At 59.1% G+C, this 23,424-nt stretch overlaps 1 protein-coding gene across 1 annotated transcript in view; it reads left to right on the top strand.

Moving 5' to 3' along the window:
* Positions 1-807: 807 nt before the first annotated feature.
* Positions 808-23,424, top strand: part of Flt4 (fms related receptor tyrosine kinase 4) — a 24,492-nt gene continuing 1,875 nt past the window's right edge. The window contains exons 1-29 of the mRNA XM_019207439.1: positions 808-913; positions 2,253-2,382; positions 2,710-2,954; positions 3,191-3,303; positions 3,440-3,602; positions 3,758-3,897; positions 4,174-4,342; positions 4,610-4,727; positions 6,619-6,773; positions 6,864-7,026; positions 8,290-8,419; positions 9,449-9,557; positions 10,347-10,709; positions 10,907-11,053; positions 11,146-11,277; positions 11,408-11,514; positions 11,753-11,888; positions 12,215-12,319; positions 12,535-12,648; positions 12,746-12,834; positions 12,917-13,067; positions 13,386-13,480; positions 13,828-13,950; positions 14,817-14,928; positions 15,695-15,794; positions 16,624-16,729; positions 17,438-17,586; positions 18,967-19,087; positions 20,518-20,603. Coding sequence (XP_019062984.1) covers positions 808-913; positions 2,253-2,382; positions 2,710-2,954; positions 3,191-3,303; positions 3,440-3,602; positions 3,758-3,897; positions 4,174-4,342; positions 4,610-4,727; positions 6,619-6,773; positions 6,864-7,026; positions 8,290-8,419; positions 9,449-9,557; positions 10,347-10,709; positions 10,907-11,053; positions 11,146-11,277; positions 11,408-11,514; positions 11,753-11,888; positions 12,215-12,319; positions 12,535-12,648; positions 12,746-12,834; positions 12,917-13,067; positions 13,386-13,480; positions 13,828-13,950; positions 14,817-14,928; positions 15,695-15,794; positions 16,624-16,729; positions 17,438-17,586; positions 18,967-19,087; positions 20,518-20,603 — 3,977 coding nt within the window. The remainder of the gene's footprint in view (positions 914-2,252; positions 2,383-2,709; positions 2,955-3,190; positions 3,304-3,439; positions 3,603-3,757; positions 3,898-4,173; positions 4,343-4,609; positions 4,728-6,618; positions 6,774-6,863; positions 7,027-8,289; positions 8,420-9,448; positions 9,558-10,346; positions 10,710-10,906; positions 11,054-11,145; positions 11,278-11,407; positions 11,515-11,752; positions 11,889-12,214; positions 12,320-12,534; positions 12,649-12,745; positions 12,835-12,916; positions 13,068-13,385; positions 13,481-13,827; positions 13,951-14,816; positions 14,929-15,694; positions 15,795-16,623; positions 16,730-17,437; positions 17,587-18,966; positions 19,088-20,517; positions 20,604-23,424) is intronic.

Raw genomic sequence — 23,424 nt, forward strand, 5'->3', positions numbered from 1 at the left:
AAGGCCGAAACTGCCCAGTGACGATGACCGCTCCCCAGGGACGGGACATGTGGACTAGACCTTCTCGAGGGAGGTCTTCAGGAGAGAAAGAAGCTGGAGTGTCCCAGACCCCAGGACCGATGGCAAAGCAAAGGCGTCAAGAATGAGCACGCCCGACACTTTGAGAGGAAGTGGACAGCTCCTGTGCCTCTCAGGAATGGACGCTGGCAGAAAGGGAGGGGCCAGAAGGTGGCTGCTTATCTGCTTTACCTTGGAAGTGCTGGATGTCCACCAAAGGAAACGAGCTGACCGCTGCCATCCTGTGCAGCCGGCCACTGCCAGGGCATATAGAGATGAGCATTTCAGGGAGGGGAGCCTCTAAGGTGAGGCACTTGGCACAGCCCTTGCCTCTCCTCGGCATGGCCTCCGTCCACAGTGACAACACATGCTCCGCTGGCCAGGTGGGCCTGACCACCACAGCCCTCCCATGTTCATGCCATGCCCAGCCCCAGGCCTGGCAGGTTCATCCACAGGGAGGGCACAGGACACGCACCCCCACGGGCCAGGCCCACTCCCATCATCTCCCCCGTCTTCCGTGGCTCAGAGGACAGACCACCAGCCTCTTGCTCGCCCGCACCCTTGCTAGCTATCTGCCTGGCATGGTCTTGGTCACTTCGACTGCCTGGGGAAACTCTTTCTCTCCTTCAGAGCCCAGCTCAAAGGTGTTGTTCTGGGAATGCCTTCCAGGCCCCTAACTGTCCCAGAGGGGAAGCTCATCTCATGAGATGCCCTTGCCTTTGGGGTGAGCTCTGTCCTCAGCAGCACAGCATGGCGCAGTGCTGCCGAGTGCCTGGCCCTGCGACTCACATAAGAGCCCTAGCAGGAGAAGAGGCAGCAGAGCCCAGAGCCATCTCCCACCTCAGGGCCAGGGCAGGTTAGCCCAGGTGCGAGGAAGAGGCACTCTGAGCCTAGGAGGGAGGACTTTATAGCAGTCCTGCACTGGCCAGGCAAGGGGCTACCTTCTTAGGGCAGGCCTCAGTTTCCCTGTCTGCATGGTGGGACTAGATGCCTGGTAAGTGTTTTTCAGCTCTGGTTTGTGCTGTGGCGGTGCCTGCAAGGGTCCACAGGGTGGGGCAGGATGGAAGGGAGAGGCCAGTAGGCTGTGTCATCTGTGCAATGCTGAACGCCCTTCTGGTATGGAGTGTGCTGTCCTGGTTCCACTTGATTGGACAGCTTAGGGTCAGGGTGTACAGAATCATGCATGATATGATGGTGGTTCCTCGGGCTCTGTTCCACTCCACAAGCTGCCAGGCAGGACCCCAGGGCTTTGGGAGCTGGCTAGAGAGCAAAGGACTTGAACTTCTGCCCCTCTGAACCATGCAGGACTGAAAGGCTTGGGGCAGGAGAACGTGCTACCCCCAGGACAGGGACTTGGGGGGAGGGACAGGACACAGCTCTGGGCCTCCAGCCACACAGTCCTCCCTTCCTGTTGTCTCAGGATGGTCCTGGCAGGATGCATCTGCCAGAGTTCCAGGCCCATTCCTCCCCCGAGGTCTGCACCCACCCCCACCAGGGTCCCCCACACACAACTGCAAGCACACAAGAATATGTGGGATGCACAAATATGCACACGCACACACATCGAAGACACTCAGATGGACACACCATCTGCTGGGAGGAGGCTGAGGGTGCAGAGCTGTGGGCAGCAGGGCAGGGGGCCTGGTCCCAGTTGTCTGCCATCATGGAGGTGTACAAACAGTTAAAGCAGCACAGCTGTGCACCTGAGGAAGAACCATAGGGGAGACCAAGGTGTAGGGAGGCTGGAACCATGAGGCAGACTCCCTGGGACACAGGCCGATGGGGCAGGCAGGCTGAGGCTGGGCGTGCTTGGGGAGGGCCTGGGACCTGCAGGGCCACTTCATAAGTAAGCGTGGATGATCTGGAGTTCGGGAGGGAGGGGCTTCAGGCGGAGCTGTGGGGGTCACATGCTTGCCCCCCCCGCCCACTAGAAGAAAGTGCCAGCTGTCTCCTCTTCCTTCTTGCTGGCAGCTCTACCCATTCAGGCTCAAAGTCAGAGTTCAGTCCCTTTCAAGTCCAGAGCCACTAGAGCTGGGCTCAGGCTGAGCAGGGGGCAGGCTGAGGTAGACCTAACTGGATATCTTGGGGTGCACATAGGGAGGCCAGGATGTGCCAAAGGAGAGGCTGTTCCTGCCCAGAAGAGGGGTTCCAGAAGGCCCAAGAGTGATGGACATTGTTCTGTGAATTCGGGGCAGCCCAGGGCACACTAATCCTGTCTCCCGCCCTAGGCCTGGTGAGGGGCTACTCCCTGACGCCGCCAGCCCTGAACATCACAGAGGAGGTACACATCATCAACACCAGCGACAGCCTGGCCATCTCCTGCAGGTACAGGGGCTCTCCACGTGCAGCCCAAGGAGGCCACAGCAGGCTGAGGAACTTCCTTCCCGAGGCAGAGGCCGAGGGTCTCCCAAGGGGGCACCTGGAGGTTCCCAGACACAGGCACCCTCCCCTCACCTGTCCACCTACACCCCAGCTACCATGCAGTGGCCAAGGATCCAGGCGGAGCTGCGGCCCCTCGGCCTGGAGCTGTGGTGTGTGCCCTGCACTGCCCTGTTTGCAGTGTGACACAGGATGGGCAAAGCTCTTATCCCTGGGACAGGCTCCTCAGAAACTGTCCCCTGAGGCCTCCTGACCTCTCCTGTTCTCTGTCAGGGGACAGCACCCCCTGGAGTGGGACTGGCCAGGGGCTCCAGAGGCACCAGTCGTGGGGGAGAAGGAGAGCGAGGACTCGGGGGTTGTGCAAGACTGCGAGGGCACAGACACCAGGCCCTACTGCAAGGTTCTGCTGCTGAGCGAGACCCACGCCAACAACACAGGCAGCTACTGCTGCTACTACAAGTACATCAACGCCCACATCGAGGGTACCACAGCTGCCAGCACCTACGTGTTCGTGAGAGGTGAGGTGGGGGCTGTGTGCAGAGGCCGGCACGGCCGGATCCTTTGGTGTCCATGCTCACCTCTAGCCTGCCAATTCCAAGTGGGCAGGAGGGGAGAGGAGGACCTCACCCTCCTCCTGATGGCAGCAGGCAGCTGGTCCAGGCTGCCCAGCCCCGTGGAGCTGCCTAGCTGACCCCAACCCTAGTCGGGGACCCCTGAGCCTTCGCCTCCCTCAGCTCCGACTCCCTCTCCTCAGACCTCGAGCAGCCATTCATCAACAAAGCTGACACGCTCCTGATTAACAGGAAGGACTTCACGTGGGTGCCCTGCCTGGTGTCCGTCCCTGGCCTCAACGTCACACTGCACTCGGTACCGTCCCCACCCCCAGATATCCCCTCCTGCCCCATCCCTGCTCCTCCGTCCCAAGGGGGCACCTGGAGGTTCCCTCAGTTTCCACCTGGCTGGGAAAGGCAGCCAGGTTCTGACCAGCGCCACGTCACTCCAGCAAAGCTCCGTGCTGCGGCCTGACGGGCGCGAGGTGGTGTGGGACGACCGCCGGGGCATGCAGGTGCCCACGGCACTCCTGCGAGACGCGTTGTACCTGCAGTGCCAGGCCAGCTGGGGCGGCCAGGACTTTTACTCCAGCCCCTTCCTCGTGCACATCACAGGTAGGGGCTGACCGGGTCCTCTGGAAGAGAAGGGTCCCTCCGCATTCCCAGGACTGGGCCTCTCGGGAGCACGCTGTGCTCTGGGCTCTTGTGGGGTGGGTGGCCCTGTGCACGTCATGTGAGGGGCACGGGCGTCACTGTGTGTGCGTCACCAGGCAATGAGCTCTACGACATCCAGCTGTTCCCCAAGAAGTCCCTGGAGCTGCTGGTTGGAGAGAGGCTAGTCCTGAACTGCACGGTGTGGGCTGAGTTCAACTCGGGTGTCACCTTCGACTGGGACTATCCGGGGAAGCAGGTGAGGTCTGCTGCCCTGCCACTTGCCGTGCTTCTGCCCACCGCTGTCCCTGGGAGTCCCCATCACCTCTGCCCAGCACACACTGGGCCTCTGTACAGGAGATGCAGGCCCAGCTGGCCCCAGGAACCCCAGTCTCCAGGGAGTTTTCCACCCCACAGAAAACTGTAGGCTTGCAGAGCTACCGCCGGCTGGGGCCAGCTGGGCAGGGCGTGTGCCTTTGTGGGTTAGCACTGCCAGAGCCGCCTGCTGACCCTGGGCTTCCCCGGGCGTGGGCAGGCAGAGCGGGGTAAGTGGGTACCCGAGCGGCGCTCCCAGCAGACTCACACAGAGCTCTCCAGCATCCTGACCATCTACAACGTCAGCCAGCACGACCTGGGCCGGTACGTGTGTGAGGCTGACAACGGCATCCAGAAGTTCCGGGAGAGCACCGAGGTCATCGTGCATGGTATGAGCACCAGCATGTCCACGGGTGGCTCCTGGAGGACGGCAGTCCTTGTGCAGTGTGGCTCAGCGGTCACAGCGCACCTGCTCAGCAGGGAGCCCAGCCAGAGGGACGGGAGCGTGAGAGGAAGCCCTGCCCAGCTCACCATGCTAGGGCTCGGTGAGCCCCAAGCTGTGGGTAGCTGGCTTCGGGGCTGCAAGGGCCACAGCAGGGGACCCCGGTCAGAGATGGGCCACTCCCAGATTTATACTGATGCCTCCTGTCTGGCAGAAAAGCCCTTCATCAGTGTCGACTGGCTCAAAGGACCAGTCCTGGAAGCCACAGCAGGCGACGAGCTGGTGAAACTGCCTGTGAAGCTGGCAGCCTACCCCCCACCGGAATTCCAATGGTAACAGTTTAGGCCCCTCCCCGTGCTACCCCAGTACTCCCAGATGAGAATGAACCGAGGGGCAAGAAGGACCAAGGGGCAGTGTCCTTGCCCAGCAGAGCCTTCGTCCTGTCACCCAGACAGGAATCTCTCTAGGGAGAGCCCCTAAGAGCATATGCATAATTCAGTGTTTCAGCCGGAAGGAAGGTGGGTCTGGGAGAGGTTTAAACGGGGTGTGGTGGGTGTCGTGTGGGCTTCGTCTGCTTGCCCGCTGCACTGCTGAGCCCTGCCTGCTGCCGCACCTGCATGCTCAATGCACCTGGGCCTCCCCAGGCGCTCCCTCAGCCTTGAGCCATCCTTGTGGCCATCACAGGCTGTGCTGGCCTGCGCCCCTATTGTGCAGATGAAAAACCAGGGTGGAACAGGGACTGGACATTCATACCTGCACCCCAGGCCTCCTGAGAGGAGCAAGCACTGTGTCCTTCCCGGCCCTCTGCACCAGAGTCAGGCAGACAGCACACCCTTGGCTCTGTCCCTGCCCTTCTCTGTGACCCAAGCGAGTCTCATCCCTCTCTGAGCCCTGACTGCTGTCACAGCAGAGAGCAGGTTTCTGCCCAGGAAACATCCCTCCCCTAGACTACACTGCCGTTTCTCTGGCTTAGCACACCCAGCACCTGGAGACAGCTGCCAGAGACTAGAGCGCAGGTTCCACGCCCTTGGAGATTCCAGTTCAGGTCTAGGGAGGAGCCACGCTGGAACGAGGCATCCATCTCTACACACAGCAAGTCTGGGAAGCATCTGCAGGGGTCAGGTCCTGCTCCTCACGTAGGTCACACAGCTCACAGCCCCGTGGCAGGACAGACAATCATCACATGCCTAAAATCCAGTGTGCTAGTGAACAGGAGAGCAGGCAGAATAGACAGCCAGGGCCCTGTTATCGGGCTGAGTGAGAAAGGCTTCTAGGATGAGCTGTATGCTCCAGCCCAACAAAGGAGGGAGAGGCCCCGCCAGCTGCCAGCTGCAGGAAAGAGCATCTGCGCAAGGGCTGCGGGAAGTGCAGAGGTCCTAGGGAGCCACATGTCCAGAGGGCGCAAGGAGAGACAGAGCTGGGCATCCAAGAGACAGGCAGGGCCTCCTGGCACGGTAGGGAGCTGGACTGTGCTCCTGTCTTCACTCTGTGCAGCCTGTGGGAAGAGGTGGGGCCCACTGAGGGCAGCAGGTGCCCTCCCCATGCCAAAGCCCAGCTGATGTTGAGGAGCCAGCCAGGGGAGAGCAGGGAAAGGGGGACAGAACCCACCTGGGCTGGGCTGGTGGGTCTGGCTGCAGGGGAACACAGCCTTGTTGCCCAGGGGACGGTCTTGGTGGGTCTGGGGTGTACTGCTGTAGGCCTCGGGGACATCCTGAGCAAGCAGCCTGACAGGACTGTGACACTTGGCAGATGGGGCCTGCAGACCCTCTCTAGAGCCTTTGGCCAGACCAGACCAGAGCCTGCTGGCCCTTCTGGGACCCTCCAGAAGGGCTCACTTGCTCCAGCCTCATCCAAGGCCAGACACCTTGGCGTCCTCTCCCCGCGCTCTCCAGCAGTACATGTGGCCTTCCACATTTTTGTTCTACATCTGTGGGTTCAAGTGACCAGACAGAAAATACCTGAAAAAATTATCCTTATACCAACCGTGTACAGATTGCTTTGTACATTTCCCTGACGCTTTAGCATAACAGTAACTTACACAGCACTTGCATCGCTGTGGGCATTGGTCGTCTAGAGATGACCTGAAGTCTGTGGAGGGTATGCACAGGTTGCATGTACACACTACACCATGGCACAGGAGGGACTTCCACATGCAAGAGATCCTGGAGCCTTTCTGCTGGAGGGATGGAACCACGCAGTCCCTGAACTCCCTTCTTGGGCCAGGTACAAGGACAGAAAGGCAGTGATGGGACGCCACAGCCCACATGCCCTGGTGCTCAAAGAGGTGACTGAGGCCAGCGCGGGCATCTACACCCTCACCTTGTGGAACTCCGCGGCCAGCCTTCGACGCAACATCAGCCTGGAGCTGGTGGTAAATGGTATGGGCAGTGGGGTGAGAGGGGAGGCCAAGCAGGCGGGCCTGTGCAGCGATCAGCTCTGGCTGACCGGTGGTGTGCCTGTGCCCTCAGTGCCCCCCCACATCCACGAGAAGGAGGCCTCCTCCCCCAGCACCTACTCCCGCCATAGCCGCCAGGCCCTCACCTGCACAGCCTACGGGGTGCCCCCACCTCTTAGTGTCCAGTGGCACTGGCGACCCTGGACTCCCTGCAAGACGTTTGCCCAGCACAGCCTGTAAGTGTGACATTAGCCTTGTTCCTTATTTCGTAGCCCTGCCCTCGACCTCAACCACAGTGAACCCCTATCCGAGCCCCTCTGGCTGACCATGCCCTTCCTGGGAGCCCTGTTTGAAACTCAAGCCCTACCTTTCACAAAATCCTTGCTCATACCAATGTCATGAAGCATTTTCCCTGTTTTCTTCTAAGGCTTCCACTTCAGCCTAACGTCTTTGGAGCTGACTTGTAACTGGGGAGAGGGGTCAGTCTACTTCCATTCTTCTGTGTGTAGATACACATTTTTCTCACCACCTCATATTTCCCCGATGTGTCTTCTCAGCACTTTTATTGCCATTTATCTATAAATGTGTGCATTTATTTCTGAACTCTGTCTTGTTCAGTTGGTCTATGCATCTGCTTTGGCACCACTACCACGCTGCTTTGGTTACTGTAGTTTGTGGTATGTTTTGAAGTCAGGTCGTGTGATGTTCCAGCTTCCTTTTAATCATAATTTCTCTGATAGGGTATTTTGTGATTCTGTATAAACTGTAAGACTATTTTGCTATTACTGTTAAGAATGTCACTGGCATTTTGATAGGGACTGCATGGAATCTGTGGATGGCTTTGAAGTATGGACATTTTAACCACATTAATTCCCCAGTTCAGCCATCACCAATTCCTGGCCTTACCGGGCCTGAGCAAAGCTCCAACTCCTCCTTATATCAGTCCTGTGCCAGCAGATCAGGCTGAGCAAGCTGGCTAGGCTAGCCCCACACTCTTTCCTTGAAGGTTAGACCCTCTAAGCTCATAACTATACCACCCAGGGAAGACCAGAAAGGCACCTCTGGGCCCCTACCACTAAGTGGGCAGCCCTGGGGTAGGGTTAGAAGCCTTGTGCCCAGTCCCAGGACACACCAGGCACATTTACTCAAACACCTTCGCACATCAGTACAGCTCAAAGTTTCCCCCTTAAAAATGAAAAAACAGGGTCAGAGAAGGGAGACACAGTTCTCAAGGTCTTAACAGTAAGCAACAAAGCTTGTCCAACTGCAGGCTGTGCCATCCCACACTGAGCTGAACATCAACAGGACAGGGAGGCAAGGAAACCACAAAGGGCAGAGATAACAGGCATATAAGAGGTAGGAGAGGGCAGCAAGGTCAGCAGTGATCTCAGAGGCACTGGAGATGATCTGAGGATGGCGAAGATTTGACCACTGTGTCCCATGTGGGCCCAGCCTGGCCATATCCCTGATCTGCCCTTACCCTTCCCGGGCTGCGGCAGCCGACGACGCCGGCAGCAGCAAGATGGGATGCCACAGTGCCAGGACTGGAGGGAGGTAACCGTGCAGGATGCTGTGAACCCTATCGAGAGCCTGGACACCTGGACAGAATTTGTGGAGGGAAAGAACAAGGTACAGACTGACCAAGCCACTAGACAGCCAGGGGAGAAGGAGGAGGTGGAGAGCTGTCTCTGCCTTCTGTTCCCATCTGGCCTGCAAAGCTTTGGGTGCAGCAGCTGGGAGCTGGGTGACCTTCTACAGGATCTGGGACTCAGCTTCCCTGTATGTGGATGGGGGCCAGGCCTCTTGCTGCTCCTCAGACAAGGAAATTGAGGTCCAGTGCCTGCTGGTCGAGCCCTGGGTCCCAGGGTGGAAGGATGGGGGTGGGGGCTGATTGGGTTTTCACAGAAGGCTGCTGAGCCACTGGACCAATCTGGGGGTAATGCTGAGAAAAGGCCAGGAGGGGGAAGGGGACTGAACAAAGGCACCCACTTCCTATGGTCACTTCCTGTTTTCCTACACACCTCCAGAGCCCCTTCCTGTTTCAGGCCTGGCCAGGAAGTGCCCGGCTTATGGTGGGGGTGGGGGTCTTTCGATGGTAGGCAGGGCCTGTGGCCCTCTCTCCTCCCCTACTTCTCAATTTTCCTGCTCCAAAGCCAAAATCTTTGTGGAAGCCTAGGAACCCCCTCCCCTCAGACTGTCCTGGATGAGAGAGCTGCACCGTGCCCTGGGGCTGATGTGAGCACGTAGTGATCAGCTACACACAGCCTTGTCTCAGCTCAAGTAGCTGGTCCTTGCTTTTAACCCTTGCTAGGACTCCCCCAGCTACCAAGCTGGCTCCTGGCCCCTTGACCATCTGAATCCAGCTGCAGAATTCGCTCTGGTCCAGCCAACACTGTCGTCTGACCTCAGCACAGCCTAGGCCAGATGCCCATACAGTGTCTCTTGGCTTTTCTTGGCAGCTGCCCCTCTGCTGTGTAAAGACCTCTCCTCCTCTTCCCTGCCTCACTACCCTGGTCCTGTCTCTGGGCTCTGATCACTGCCAGCCCAAAGCCTGTTTCCCCATTACTGGTGGGCACAGGGGACTCCTTCCAGAAGGGGAGGGTCCAGCTCGGGAGAACCGAGGCTGGAAATGAACATTTGTGCCTGTGCCCTGTGCAGACGGTGAGCAAGCTGGTGATCCAGGATGCCAACGTGTCTGCCATGTACAAGTGTGTGGTCTTCAACAAGGTGGGCCAGGACGAGCGGCTCATCTACTTCTATGTGACCAGTGAGTGGCCAGATCACACCAAGGAGGGCCACTTTCCCCAGGCAGGCCTGGTGCAGGGCCGGGAGCCAGGCTGGGCTCACTGAGTTTCTGCTGGCCATGGGGCACCCAGGAGAGACACCTAGCACCCATGTCAGCACATGGCATGGGTGCTGGTACGCTGCGATGGCACCTCTGCCCTCAGCCCTGGAGAAGTGCCCTGTAGCTCCTCCTAGCTCAGCCTTCCTCCTGCCCCTTCTCAAACTCTGGAGCAGTGTGGTTCACTGTGCATTTTGCCCTGGAAAGAATTCCATGGTTTACTCAGATTTCACATGTATGGGTGACTCAGAAGAGCTAAGAAGCCCAGGAATGAGCACCCGCTGGGCTCAGGCTGGAGATGAGGCACCTCCAGAGTTGGAGCCCGAGGGAACACCTAGGACAGGGCAGAGCCCACAGGAGCCCAACAGGAAGTAGAAGCAGAAGAGAGGATGGCCCTGGCAAAAGCTACTGAAGAAGCTGTTCTCACGGGAGAGGAGAGTGGTGGGCTGTAGTCAGAGGAAAGAGAGTGTGAGGACATTGGTCCCCGCTGGGCCTGGGGACAAGGAGCTGCATGATCTGGGCTCCCTGTCCAAGAAGGACAGAGCAAGTAGGGAGGCAGGAGGAGACCCAGAAGTATGACTTCTCCAGGCGGAGGCATGGGCTATGGGGTGCACAGCCATGGTTCAGAACTGAATGAGTTCAAGGGCAACGGGGAGGGGCCCGTGGACCGAAAACAAACCTTGAGCAGTGTCACAGGGCTTCCTCACTCCCCAGCCATCCCAGACGGCTTCAGTATCGAGGTGGAGCCCTCCGAGGACCCCCTGGAGGGCCAGTCCGTGCGACTCAGCTGCCGAGCTGACAACTACACATATGAGCAACTACGCTGGTATCGCCTCAACCTGTCCACGCTGCATGATGTTCATGGAAACCCGCTGCTGCTCGACTGCAAGAATGTTCACCTGTACGCCACACCGCTGGCCGCCAGCCTAGAGGAGACTGAGCCGGGAGCGCGCCACGCCACACTCAGCCTGAGCATCCCGCGAGTGGCGCCCGAGCACGAGGGCGACTATGTGTGCGAGGTGCAGGACCGGCACAACCAGGACAAGCACTGCCACAAGAAGTACCTGTCGGTGCAGGGTGAGCGTAGCAGGCAGCGGGAGGGCCTGCGGGGCGAGCGAGCGAGCGACGGGCGCCCCCTGCTCACGCGCTGCAAGCACTGCGTCCTGCAACCCGGAACCGGGCACCCCAGCCTCCCCTCCCAGCCTTGCGTGTCGTGTCCTGGGGTGACCTCTTGCTTCTGTGGAGCCACTTCACCTCCTCAACACCACCCCCAGCCCTGGAAGCCCCCAGGCTCATGCAGAACTTGAGCGACCTCCTGGTGAACGTGAGTGACTCCCTGGAGATGCGTTGCCCAGTGGCTGGAGCGCACGTGCCCAGCATCGTGTGGTACAAAGACGAAAAGCTGCTGGAGGAAGAGTCTGGTAGGGAGCGACCCGGGGGCGGTGGGCGGGAGGCCTGGGAGGCCAGCCCCACCCCAGTCACCTGCACTGGTGCCCCCACCCCACCCCGGCAGGAATCGACTTGGCGGACTCTAACCAGAAGCTGAGCATCCAGCGCGTCCGCGAGGAGGACGCCGGCCGCTATCTGTGCAGTGTGTGCAACGCCAAAGGTTGCGTCAACTCCTCGGCCAGCGTGGCGGTGGAAGGTCAGCCCACCCCCACCGGGCACCCTCTCGTGGCCACCCCGCGTGAGCCATGCACCACGAGGGGCACTTCCCGCGGGGCACGGCCTCACACGTGCGCGCATCACAAGCACACACACTTTTGCCCCCTCAGGCTCCGAGGATAAAGGCAGCATGGAGATCGTGGTCCTCGTCGGCACCGGGGTCATCGCTGTCTTCTTCTGGGTCCTCCTCCTGCTCATCTTCTGCAACATGAGGAGGGTGAGTGCGCCTCCCCCTGCTGAGCCCATCTACAGGGTCTCAGAGCAAGGTTCCCACCCTGGTTTTCCTGTCTCAGCCTCCCCCTCCTTCCACGCTGGGCTCCAGCACGCATGCCAGTGTTCTCTCTGCTTGTCCCTTCCTTGGCCAAGTGCTCCGAAGCAAGGGTCACCTGTTACGGGCAATGTCACCTCTGCCCCTGTGGCAGGGCCACAGCAGTGACCCGTTCCCACCCGCCCAGCCGGCTCACGCGGACATCAAGACGGGCTACCTGTCCATCATCATGGAGCCCGGGGAGGTGCCCCTGGACGAGCAGGGCGAGTACGTGTCCTACGACGCCAGCCAGTGGGAGTTCCCGCGGGAGCGACTGCACCTGGGTGAGCCTGCAGCCTGTGCACGGAAAGCCCTCAGTTCTCAGAACTCCCCGGAATATTCCCATCCCCCCGGGCGGCGGGCTGCATCTGGCCAGCGTCCGCAGACCCCCGCCAGGGCGCTGCGCTCCCAGGCCCCGGGCCATTTCCTTCGCTCCCGCTCCGAGCAGGGTGACCTGCGCACCTGTGGAGAGGATGTGCGCCTCCCTGCCCTCTCCCGAGCTCCCGCGCCCTTCCTGCTTGCAGCAGAGGCTCCCGACTCCCGCTCGCCCTTCCTCCCCGCCCGTCCTCCCCGCTGCGCAGCTCTGCTAGAGCGGACCTCCCGCCCACAGGGCGAGTCCTCGGCCACGGGGCCTTCGGGAAGGTGGTGGAAGCCTCCGCCTTCGGCATCAACAAAGGCAGCGGCTGTGACACCGTGGCTGTGAAAATGTTGAAAGGTGCGGGGTCTCGGGGTGAGGAGGGCGGGACTGCGTACGGGAAGGGAAGCTGAGGCCCAGAACTAGCGTGTTCCCAGGAGCCCACAGGGAGACGGTGGAAATCAGACACAGGCTTCTGCCTGCGCCCCTGCCTTAGTGGGACCAGCGGGATGTGCGGGCAGGAGGGAGAGGAGTCGCGCAGGCCGGGCCCGCGCTAGGCCTCTGTGTTCCCCCAGAGGGCGCCACGGCCAGCGAGCACCGCGCGCTGATGTCCGAGCTCAAGATCCTGATCCACATCGGTCACCACCTCAACGTGGTCAACCTGCTGGGCGCGTGCACCAAGCCCACGGGTACTAACGGAGGCCCCGGGGAGCCCACGCGGTGGGGACGAAAGGCTGTGGGCCGGGCCGCGCTTTTCACCTCCCGCGCCGGCTCTGCCCACCCCAGGCCCCCTCATGGTGATCGTGGAGTACTGCAAATACGGCAACCTCTCCAACTTTCTGCGCGTCAAGCGCGAGGCCTTCAGTCCCTATGCGGTAGGCGGCGCTTCTGCTGGGCTGGCGCGGGCGCCCCTGCTGTGGAGCTCGGCCCTAGGACCCACTCCGCGCCTCTCTGCAGGAGAAATCCCCCGAGCAGCGCAGGCGTTTCCGCGCCATGGTGGAGGGCTCCGAGGCTGATCCGAGGAGGCCGGCAAACAACGACCAGGCCCTGCTCACCCGGCTCCTGATGGGCAAGGGAGGGGTGGGGCGGGCTCCTCCGGTCGGAGAAGGTAAGAGGGGCTGTAGATGACACCTCGGGATCAGCACCCTGGTATCAGCCTCAGGGAGGGGCTTCGGTGAGGAACATAACGGGCGTTACTTTAGGAAGGACATCGGGGAGTTTTCAGAGATGTCTGACATTTGACGTGGGTATCAGGATGAATAAGAGTTTGCCTGCAGATGAGGTGAGGGAACAGCCTTGTGGGGCCGAAGTCTACTGCTCTAGGAGTAGTGAGTGTCCTAGGGAGAGCGGAGGCCAAGAGACAGGGACAGGAGAGGCGCTCAGTCAGAAGGACACTCCTCTTAAGTCCATGCCCTCCTTTGTGTAGCCGAGGACCTGTGGCTGAGCCCACTGACCATGGAAGACCTCGTCTGCTACAGCTTCCAGGTGGCCAGGGGGATGGAGTTCCTGGCCTCCCGCAAGGTGGGCCCCCAAACCCCACAGCTCCATTAAAGGGGCCCCGCACTCATGGGCTTGCTCAGTTCTGTCTTCACCCCACAAGAGCCTGGGGATCAATCAGCATGGCTCCCATGTTGGAGAGGAGGAAGCTGAGCCCAGAGCTGGGAGTTCCTTTCCTGGGGCTTCCTGGCTAGTCAGTGGCAAACCAGATGTGGGACCTGTGTGGCTGCCTCCTGAAGTTTCTCTACTGGGGACAAACAAATCTCCCAGCAGCAGCAGAAGAGGACACAGCCTTCTGTGGGGCACCCCGGAGCTCAAGCATGAGTGTTACTGGGCCTGGGCTGAACGCACCACTACCTTCCTGCCCCCAGTGCATCCACAGAGACCTGGCTGCTCGGAACATCTTGCTGTCAGAAAGCGATGTAGTGAAGATTTGCGACTTTGGCCTTGCCCGAGACATCTACAAAGACCCTGACTATGTCCGCAAGGGCAGCGTGAGTGCAGGCCACCAGGAGCGGGGACATGATGAGGTTGCTGGGTGAATGGGGAGGTGACACCACAGACTTCCTAGCCAGGAGTAGGAGGGGTGGTGCTGGCTCAGGCTCGGTCTGCCAGCTCAGCTGCCCAGCTGCTGGGCATCTTGCTGCCCCTCTGCAGAGCCCTTGGGGCACCCTAGAGACCTTACCTACTGAGGCAGCATGGGGAAGACAATGCCCAGGGCCTGTCCCTTGTGTGGACACAGACACCTTGTGCTTGCTATGTCAGGCTTGGGTGTGCAGACGCACGTATCTGTGCCCACAGCTAATGCTCAGGGACAGTGCCTGCTTGGGCATCTGTGGCTGATGGGATTGTGCCAGCAAGGGGGAGGAAGAGGCCTGAAGGGTCCACAGGCTGTACGGTTGCCACCCTGCCCAGCATAGCCTCTGTGGAAGGCTTGACCCTCTTTCCACCTTGCAGGTGGAGGTGAGGATCAGGTGTGCACTTAGAGAAGCCCCTATGTAAGCTGGAAGGAAAGGAGACCAGGACGTGGACTGGGGCAGAGGCCAGTCTCGGAGGCTGTGTCCCTCACAGCGTCTGGGTAGAAGTCATGAGAGGGAGACAGACGAGAGGAAAGAAGCGTCCAGAGCCCCCGTGTGGAAGATGTGGTGGGTGGAGGTGGAGAGGGGGTACAGGGACACCTTACCTCAGGGGGCTAGGCCGTGCAAGAAGCACCCCCAGGACAGCTCAGGGGACGGAGGGGAACTGGACAGACACAGAACAGCTTCAGGGAAGAAGCTTCAATTCAGAAGGAAGGGTCATGACAGAGCCAGCGCCCAGCCTTCTCTTCCCTGCCAATGGAACCCACACCCTGCCTTCCCAGGCCCGGCTGCCGCTGAAGTGGATGGCCCCTGAGAGCATCTTTGACAAGGTGTATACCACACAGAGCGACGTCTGGTCCTTTGGGGTGCTGCTCTGGGAGATCTTCTCCCTGGGTGAGTGCAGGCCAAAGTTCCCTGCTCCTGCATGTGTGTCAGCCCTTCTGCAGCTAAGGCTGGGCACCTGGAGCAAGCAGCCTTGGCCGTGCTGAGGCAGAGGGTTTGTCATGGGACAGTGCACCACCTCGAGCCTGGGTCCTTGCAGCCGCCCCCCCAACCATGGGTCTGTTCAGGGTAGACACCTGCTTATGCAAGAGGCACACGGAAGGGAACATGACAGTCAGGAGTCCAGGCTAGGATGGAGGAGGCAGTGAGAGTACAGTTTCGCAAAATGGCAATGATAGTGAATGCTGTTAGTGAGCACAAAAACACAGAAAGAGTCTAGGAGCTGTTTGCAAGCCAGAGGGGCTCGGAGCTTGGAGTGCAGCTGAGCAGGAGAGGATGTGCTTAGCACACAGGATCCCTGGGCTTGAGCCTCAGCACCCCAGGAAAAAAGAAAGGGAGTGGTAGAGGAAGCAGGGGGGTCTGGAAGGACCACCGTCCAATGAAGGAAGTGGGCAGAGTGCGGCCAGGGTAGGCGTCCTGCAGTGGGAGGAAGGAGAGACTTTGTTTAGAAGGCTTAGTTCTGTGCAGTGAAATCAGGTAAGGATCCAGGTAAGCATGATTTAACTGCAGAAGGGAGAGGGCACACCCTGCACAGGCCCCGGGGGCAGAAGGTAAACCCCGTCCTTACTCTGCTGTGGGGAAGAAGAGGAAGGGAGGAGGGCACAGGACAAGAGCGGTCGGGAGGCCGTTTCACCCACGGCACTCCCTCCTGCGGCAGGGGCCTCCCCATACCCAGGGGTGCAGATCAATGAGGAGTTTTGCCAGCGGCTGAAAGATGGCACCCGGATGAGAGCCCCAGAACTGGCCACTCCCGCCATGTGAGTCTCCTGGTGGTGCACAGGTGCTGGGGGACCAGGGGACAGGCACACGGACAGGGCTGTGCGGCCACGAGAAGAGCTATTCAAGCCCAGGTGGTGGACAGAGGCAAGCCCCCCCCCCCGCTGCATGCTGAACCCTGGAGGCCTGGCCTCTGCCTGTGGACGCACAGCAATATCCGCAGAACCCTAACATGGACAGCGAGTCTCTGGAGCCCTGAGAACATCCGACAGGAGCCAGAATCAGAGTCCCCAGGGACAGCGCCCCCAGGAGTAGGCATAGAGGTGACACAGAAAGAGGCAGTGAGAGAACAGCAGTAGATGGAAGGCAGGTTGTGCCATACCTGGGGGGGGGCAGTGCATGAGGGACGAGCTCAGCACCTACAACTGGGCACTGTATAAAGAGAAGAGGTTTTCTCTTCACAGTTTTAGTGTTTACTCAGCATAGTTTTACAGGTCCAAGAGCGTGGCACCAGCACCTGCCTGGCTCTGGAGCGGGCCTTTGGTGACATCACAGTATGGCAGAGGGCACCACGGTGGGTGTGTGACAGAGGAAGCGATCACACGGCGAGACGGAGGGACAGCTCCGTAAAAGCCTGCTCTCAGCAGGACCCACTCAGTCCATGCAGGACCCAGTTACCCAGGCCAGGCTCCAGCTCTGAGGCCCCCACCATACTGGGACCAGCCTCCAAGCACAGGAACCTTGGAGGATCACACTTAGGACACATCCAACTCACTGCAGGGAGCCAGGGAGGCAGGAGGGTGGGGCCGGCTGGTGGGAGGGCCAGGGCGCACCGGAGCAAGCGTGGGCCAGCAGCCAGCTTCCCCACAGACGCCGTGTCATGCTGAACTGTTGGTCTGGAGACCCCAAGGCAAGACCTGCTTTCTCAGAGCTGGTGGAGATCCTGGGCGACCTGCTCCAGGGAGGGGGCCAGCAGGTGAGCCCCAGCTCTGCCCTCCCCTGGGGCCTGCCTGGCTGTGCCCAAATCCCACTCGCCTCTCAAGTACCGGGCAAGGCCGTGTGTGTCTGGGCCCAGCCCCCTCCCTCCCTCTGCCCCTGCCCCACGGCTGCACACACATGCTGACACATTTCTGTGGACGTGGCAGAGGCAGCTGCCCTAGCGATCACCCTCACTCCTCAGGACACCCCAGGCTGGTCCTCCCGGGACCGCAGGGTAACCCATCTCCCCAGCGTAGCAGTGGATTTCTTCCCCTCCTCCCACCCACGGGGTACACTGGCCCCGGACCGGAGAGTCCAGCACCTCCCTCCCCAGTGGTCCTCTGTACCCAGGAGGCGACCTGCACCCAAGCCTCAGGGATGGGGAGGGGAGTGTGGGACCAGTTCCCCCAGGGAGAAAGGGACCTGCCTCTAACCGGTCCCAGGGCTGCAAGGGCATCCAAGAGGACAGATGAGGGGATGCGCTACGGGCGAGGCCCACCCATCCTCCCGTCTGAAGATGGGACCCAGGCAGCAGAGCTGCTGGGAGAGTGGGACGAGGCCGGCCCACCCGAAGCACAGGCTCACACAGCTCAGCCTGACCCCGTTCCAGAGTCAGGACTCGATCGATCCTGTGCGCAGGGGCAGGGGCTGAGGGGCAGGACATAGGGCGGCCTCGGGCCCCAGGCATCTCTCCCATTCCCGCCAGGAGGAAGACGAGGATTGCATGGCCCAGTGTGACTCTCAGAGCTCAGAAGATGGCAGCTTCCTGCAGGCGTCCACCACGGCCCTGCACGTTGCCGAGGCAGAAGCCAAGGGCAGCCCATCAAGCTCACAGCGCCACAGCCTGGCTGCCAGGTCAGCCACCCTCCCTGTATTAGGCACGGGGTGCCAGTGGGCATCTGTTTGGAGGCAGCTCTTTTATCCTCAGTCATCGAGGGAAAAAAATATGACAGCAACTTGAGAGACGCCTGGATACCAAAGTGATTGAGACGTAGCACTGGGCACCGATGCCCTAGCCACATGGGCCCCGCCAGCTGTGGGGCTTCCCCAAGACCACCTGGCCTCACAGCTGTGCTTTCCTCACAGCCTCCTTGGTCCCCGTGCTGAGCACAAGTGTTCCAGTCCATTTTCCACTGCTATGACAAAATACCAGAGGCTGGCACCTTAGAAAGAAGAGAGTCACCTAGCTCACGGCCCTGGACACTCAGAGTATGGCCTGCAGTCTCATGCAGCTGGCATCACAACAGCAGGAGCCTGTGCATATGTAGGACAGGAGACCAGAGGTTTGGGGGCCTGGATGGTCCACTTTGTAGCCCGCTCCCTTGAGAAGACACTGAGTCCCGAGAGAGCGACATTAATCCATTCCAGGCGGGGAGCTCGCATGACTTAGTCACCATACACTACGTGCATGGTGACCTCAGCCCTGAGAGGTCCCCTCAACATCGCCACCCCGGAGACAGAGCTTCCTGCACAGAACCTCGGGGCACGCTCAGCCATGTGTAGGCCACAGCACCCTTCAGTTCCTTATACTCTTGGCCCCCAAGAACTGCCTAGCTCAGTTTCAAAAGAATGCCTGTTTGGGCTTTTAGAGGGAGACAATGAGTGGCCCAGATTTGGGCCAGGATGCTTCCCAGTGCCTGATTTAGCCCCTGAGCAAATCCCAGGAGCCACCATCGGGCTGGGAGCAGAAGCCTTCGGGAGCGAGAGCTTAGCTATGCTCACCAATTCGGTCTTGAGGTCTCTTGCCCTCATCAGCGTACACCCCTGAGAGGTTGTACTATCTATTCTTCAGCTGGGAGAAAATGCAAGGGTGAAAACCCTGCCCCTCTGCACCAGGCCTGGGGAAAAGAACAGTGAGCCGGTGCTTCCCAGCCTCTCCGGCCAACCCCAGCACAGGTGCAGGCAGACCAGCAGCCACGCACACGCATGGGCCCGCCAGCCTGTGGCAGCCCCAGAAAGAAGGCCGCACCACCACACACCAGCTCCAAACCACACTGGCGGGGGGTGGCCTTGCTCCCCTCCTGGTGGAGCCCCCTCTTGTGCAGGATGGGGTACCGCTCCAGAGAGGGAGGGTGCATGTCGGGAGCCCCCCGGGGGCTGTGTACTGGGCTTGAGCCAGGCCCCTCTGTCCTCTGCCCCTGCAGCAGGGCCCTCCTGAAGCGGACCGACAGATGGGAGCGGCCTCGGAAGGGGCTGTGCTGCGCTTCTCTAAGCACCGACTGTTTCTCCCCGCAGATACTACAACTGTGTGTCCTTTCCTGGATGCCTGGCCAGGGGGACTCAGACCCAGGGTCCCTCTAGGATGAAGACATTTGAAGAATTCCCAATGACCCCAACAACCTACAAAGCCCCTGTGGTAAGGACAGGTGGGTGGGGTACCCTGGGGAGGCAGGCATCGAGGTCCTGAGGCAAGTGACGGGAATCAACTAAGCCTTTCTAAATACACTTATTTTATCTTTGACAAATGTGTATAAATTGTGCATAAATCATTCATGGAGTGTGGTGTGATATTTCAACGCATGCATACAGCCGTGGCCTGACCGAATCCAGCCTTCCTTCACCACCCTCCCAACTCACCCCAACCTCTAGTGACCCCTGCTGTCCTTTCAGGGCATCGTGCTTTAGCTGCACCTGCAAGAGAGCCCCTCGGTGCTCGCCTTGCTGTGTCTTGCTCCTGTCACTTCCAGTCCCATCCAGAAGGCTACAGATACCAGGATCTCTTTCCTTCTGTGTGGATAAAGCTCCACTGTGTGTGCTTCACCCAGTCACCCACCTGCATATCTTACTGTGATTGGTGTGGACTCAGAAAAGTAAAAATAAAAAGGGCTGAGGAAGGGCTGAGCATGAAGGGCCTGGCTTCGATCCCTAGCCCTAGAAAAAGAAAGAAAGGAGAAAAGGGTGAAGGGAGGAAGGAAGTGAGCTGGGTGCCCAGCATCTCCTTGGTGAAGTCTGTTGAAAATGGCAAGGTCAGGGAGCACCTCCAGGCATTCAGGGTCTCGGCGCTGGCGCGATGCCCCCCATGACTGTCACACAGGCCCCTCTCCCCAGCAGGCCCAGGCCCTCGCCCGGCAGCGTAGAAGCGCTGGTGGAAAGAGCCTCCACCCCACAGTTCCAGCGGTATTGGCCTGTCAGTGGGACAGGAGATGGGCTGTGGGGAGCAGGACAGCTGCAGGTGTCCACCCAAGTGCTGACACCTGCATCCCCGGTGCAGGTCAGCACACTCGGGCTCAGCTTGTGAGGCTGCACAAGGATGTCCTTTGCTAAGGAGGAGACCAGGACTCCCAGGCCTGAGCTCTGGCGACTCCACGGGGGAGCCGTGTTGGGACTGCCAGCTGGGTCCGGGTCTCTGGCTGGGCAGAGAACACTGACCCAAGCAGCTGGGGTGGCTGCTCAGCACAGACCCCAGCTTGTGTCTCATGGGCCAGATGAAGATGTTGGGGCCCCTAGCTCTGAGAATATCGCAGTTGCCCTCTGTGGGATTCACAATGAAAGCCACACTTGAAGGGAAACAAAGCCCCTCTAAACTCCAGGGTGCTCCTTCAAAAGCAAAACTGAACTGAGCTGCCAGATTCTTCCAAGGGCTCCACAGTTGCTCCTGCTTTACCTGTGCCCTGAGCACATGCAGGTTGCCGAAGTAGCGTGGCTCCCCTGGAGCTAAGCTTGTCCCGCACAGCAGGGACACGGACCCCGCCCACATGCTCTGGTGACAGGGTGGGTGTCCCTGAGTTCCCCTGGGGATGCGATTAGGCTCCTGGCAGCCACAGCGCTGGTTGGTTCCCTTTGCAGGATAATCAAACGGACAGCGGGATGGTGCTGGCCTCTGAGGAGTTTGAACAGATAGACAGCAGGCACAGACAAGCGGCCGGCTTCAGGTAAGCTCTTCCCAGCCTCCTCCCCTGCAGAGGGGGCACTGCCCTCCCTACAAGGGCTGGGTGTACCCCACCACTCTTACTGAGGTTTCATTTTTCTTCAAATTTTGGACCAAAGTTTCATTTTTGTGGCTTGTCTGCCTCTGATGGTGGGACCCAGGCACTGGGACCAGCGTCCAGCGCACGGCACTTTCCACCACCCTCTGGGCCGCCCAGCAGCAGCCAGGGATCTCCTTGGATCCTGAGTCCATAGTGGAGCGTAACAAGAATGTAAATATTTGTGATTTTTTTATACCTGCTGTCAGACACAGAGGCAGCACAATGCAGTTTTTACGGTGACAAAAGTATATTTTGACAATGGTGGTTACAGGCTCAGTGTTGCACACAGTAATACTTGGCCCATCCCGATGGCTTGTAACGGGAAGAAATGATTAAAATGGATTGTCACTGCTTTGTGTGTTCCAGGTGAGCGGCTGAGAAAGGCCTTCTGGCACCCACACACACGCGCACGCACACACACACACACACACACACACACACACACATCACCACACTGACCCAGCAACACCTTCTGGGGTGCTGGCTCTCATCCTCCCTCTCACCTGACCAGTGCACACCAGGGCGTGTGCACACCTGTGCCCTCCAAGCGGGCCACCCCACCCCTCCACTGTTGGCCTAGTGCCCACTGAAGCCAGACAGATAATGTGACCTGAGCCACTGCCGCCAAGCTTTGCTAACAGGGAAACCCACTCGTGTGCCAATACCGAGGGTGGCTTGGGCTGGTGACTGCATCTGCCCAGCAAGACAGCCAGCAGAAGGGAAAATATGGGCCACTCCAATACTTAGGAGTATAGCTAAAAGAGTTAAATGTCTGCTTAAAACTTTCACTTTACTTGTTTGTTTGGGGGTTGTTTGTTTGTTTGACATACTGGGGGTTGAACCCAGGGCCTTCACACTGAGCTGCATCCCCAGCCTCTTACATTTTTTACTTTGAGATGAGGAGCCATTGCCTGCATGGCTGAAGGGTTCATGGAGTGAGAAACGAAGGTGGGAGATTAAGAAAGACAGAGACATGAGGTATAGGTGGGGGCGCTAACCCTGACAAGAGGAAAAGATCACCAAGCAAACGGCCCACCCCACCTGGCAGAAATGGGGTACAGACAGTGGTAGAGAGAGAGGAAGTGCAGGGGGAGGTAAAGGCGCTAGTCTGTAACAGAGCTAAAGTCCGCAGGACACATGCTGGACATTTCTCTGGCTATCTGGCCGCGTGGAGAGGGGGACAGGCCTCTTCTCGGCCAGGCCTTGCTCCGCCGCGCCCTCTTTTCCCTGTTCTCCACCAGCTGACTCACCCGTGGGAGGAGGCAAATTAGGCCTGGCTGTAGTGATCTGTAGGGCAGCACTACCCCTGGGGTCTCACAAGTGACTATGCAGCCCAGGCTGGGCTTGAACTTGTGCTAGGATTCCACGTGTGCACTGCCAAGCCTGGCTAACACATTTGCTTCTTTAGTTTACATATAGCTGTTCAAATAATAGGATCTCTGATAATTTTATAGGGCGTTGCTCTTTCCCACTTCCTTCAGACTGTTGTATGCAGACCTGCCCCTCACAACCCTCATACCTCAAACATTAGTGTCCCTCCCATCAAGAGCTTCTTCCGAGGCCAAATTCCTCACTTCTCCTGGTGCCATTTTTGAGTCACTAGGTGATGTCACTATTTGACTGTAAACCATAGGAATTTGTTTGTATAACATTAGGATAGTCAATGTCATTTTTATCTTTCTTATAGGTATATGTATGACATGTACAGTTTTCCAAGTATAGGTGCAATAGCCCTCATCTAAAATTTTTGGGACCACAAGTATTTCAACTTCCAAAGGTTTTTTTGAATTTTGGAATATCTGCATAGACCTTACCAGTTGAGCAACTTTAATCTGAAAATTCCAAATCTGGTTCTCCAAAATTTCAGGTTTCAGAGAATTTTGGACCTAATTCTCATTTCATTAGTAAGATGGGATACTGCCCCATACCTTTGCTATTAAAACACTAAAGTTTAGCTGGGTGTAGTGGCGCATTCCTGTAATTCCAGCACTCAGGAGGCTGAATCCGAAGGATTGCTGTGAGTTCTAGTCCAAGGTCAGCCCGAACTACATGGCGAGACCCTGTCTCAAAAAAAAAATAAAAATTACGAAAGCTGCAGATGGAGCACAATTATGTGATCAGAAAGGTGGGCCAGGTTGGAACCAAAGCCTAGGTGTCATCCCAAGAGCTGTTAGGTGGCCCCTGGAGGAGCCCTGACATCACATCCGACTTAATGTGAGTCTGCAGAGGGAGCGTGGAGTACAGGAGTGCAGCAGGGATCTTGGAGGGTCGGAGAGCCTGCGGTGATGCAGCTCAGCAGCGGGTGGGCGGGGGTGGTCGTCGATGCCCTTCAGAGCACAATGCGGACTGGTGTGACGGCCGGCCTGAGTGATGGAGGGAACGCTGGAGCGTTTACGGAGGTGCAGCGGGGTGGCACTGCTCCGACAGGTCGGTGGACGGAGGGCACGCTGCGCCTCCTAGGCTCGGTGGTGTAGGAAGAAGGCGCCGGAGAACACGCGCGCGGGACTTGTTCTTAGACGCGGCTCCTCTAAGAGCCCTAAAGGACAGCAGGGGCCACTGTTACAGCGCACAGGTGCCTCGGCTGGGCTTGGAGAACGCTTGGGGGTGAGGCAGGCGACCCTGCGTCCTGTGTCCAGGCTTGGGGTGCAGGAGGCTCCAGAGTGTCCGCCGTGCGTGACACGGTCTCTGGGCGCGCTCGGGGCCCGGCTGCCTGGCGATGCCGGTG

The sequence above is a fragment of the Fukomys damarensis genome, unplaced genomic scaffold, assembly GCF_012274545.1.
Source record: "Fukomys damarensis isolate Sample0158 unplaced genomic scaffold, DMR_v1.0_HiC HiC_scaffold_9, whole genome shotgun sequence".
Lineage (NCBI taxonomy): Eukaryota > Metazoa > Chordata > Mammalia > Rodentia > Bathyergidae > Fukomys > Fukomys damarensis.